The following is a 1,560-nucleotide window of genomic DNA, read 5'->3' as shown; positions in this document are numbered from 1 at the left end:
GCAGAGGGACAGCAATTAGAAAAGAAAAAAAGAAGATAAGAACCCCGTTCACAAAGCAAGATGTAATTAATAGGGATTCAGCGTAGTCCCAGAGACGCACGAACACTTCATACGACAGCGTATGCCGCAACCACAAGAAACAGGGATGCACGCACCCACATGTGAGGCCCACTGCCGTCCCGCCCCGCCAAGTCAGCAGAGCCACCTGCTGTCCCACCCGTTGTGCCGGTCGTTCCCGTCCCTTCGGCTCCAGCTCCAGCTTCAGCTCCGCCCCCAGAAGGTTCCGTCTCCGGATGCCCGCCACCACTCTGCTGCTCCGAACAGTCGCCAATGTCAACATTGGGCAACTCAGCAACGCCAGGCACGTCGGCGGGCGGCTTCGGAACTCGCGGCACCATCTCAGCAGGAAGTGGCTTGGCGGCATTAGTAATATACAGCCTTCCAAGAGCTCCCACCGACGCATCCACAACGATCTTAGCATGCTGAAGAAGAGTGTTCACTCTGCCTATAGCGGCCAACTCGTAAACTTGGACTGTCATCATTTCAAGAAAAGCCTCCCCACGTTTTGCATCCCCTTCTGTCAGATTGGCTAACGCCCAGTCATGCGCCAACTGCGCATTCGTATTGATTTCCTGCAGCAATTTAAATTCACGATCGACGGTTCTCTTCGCAGAGTGGGCAGGGTAGAGCACATCCTTCGCCTTGGCTGCCTCAAAAGAACCTGCTACTCCCCCACCACTGCTGGAACCCTTGGCCTCTGCGGCTTCAATACTGTCGCTCACCATTGTATACAGCCGCGCAGCCTCAGCTGAGGCATCCTGCGCCTTCTTCAAAGCTTCTTCAATCATTTGCATTCCCTCAACAGCTTCGCTTCTTATTTTCTCGTTGGTATATTCTGCAGGCACATCAATGTCGCTCAGTACCTGGTCCTGCTGCACCGCCGCCACGCACCCGCAGGCGCAGCACAGCGCGAGGGAAAGCACAAACAGCACGTGGCGCACCGTCACCGTCATCACTTCGCTTCAGGTCACTGGTCTGCGGGGCAGAGAAAAGAGAAAGAGAGGCACACGGAGAGTTGGACACACACAGAGAGATAGAATAAGGGGAGAAAGAAAGCAGCAGCCACACAGACAGTGAGGACACATCGGAGATCACTCACGGTAAGCCAATGAAAAAAGAAAAAGAATGAATTAGTGAAGGAGCCCATCGCCCCACGGAAAGAAAAAAGACCACAAAGAGCCCCCAAACAAAGAGGGAAGAGTTATGTCCATGGCCCAAGTGCACACGTACGTCTGTATACGTGGGCGCACCTTGCATCCTGTCGTCCAACGAAGGGCGTAGAACAAAGTACGCACTGGCACAGCAACGAAAACAAGATTCGTTCCTAAAAAGATTGGGGTACGACCACGCAGTCCCGCAGAAAACTCGGCTCTCACACACAGCCTGAAAAGGACGCACCGCAAACAAAATGTACACAGAACAATGAGCACAGTGCCTCGGGTATGAAAACAACCGCTCCAAGGCCGAAGCGCAGAAGCAACAAACAAAAAAAAGGCGACC

The 1,560-nt window shown here is 53.6% G+C and overlaps 1 protein-coding gene across 1 annotated transcript; it reads right to left on the bottom strand.

The window, feature by feature from the left end:
* Positions 1–107: 107 nt before the first annotated feature.
* DQ04_19551000 (hypothetical protein) lies at positions 108–1,013 on the bottom strand (the record flags this gene model as incomplete). Its single annotated transcript, XM_009317833.1, has 1 exon — positions 108–1,013. One exon carries the CDS (start codon positions 1,011–1,013, stop codon positions 108–110), a length of 906 nt encoding a protein of 301 aa, XP_009316108.1.
* Positions 1,014–1,560: the final 547 nt, after the last annotated feature.

The sequence above is a fragment of the Trypanosoma grayi genome, assembly GCF_000691245.1.
Source record: "Trypanosoma grayi strain ANR4 Tgr_1955_V1, whole genome shotgun sequence".
Lineage (NCBI taxonomy): Eukaryota > Euglenozoa > Kinetoplastea > Trypanosomatida > Trypanosomatidae > Trypanosoma > Trypanosoma grayi.
This window is presented reverse-complemented; position numbering and strand designations above follow the sequence as displayed.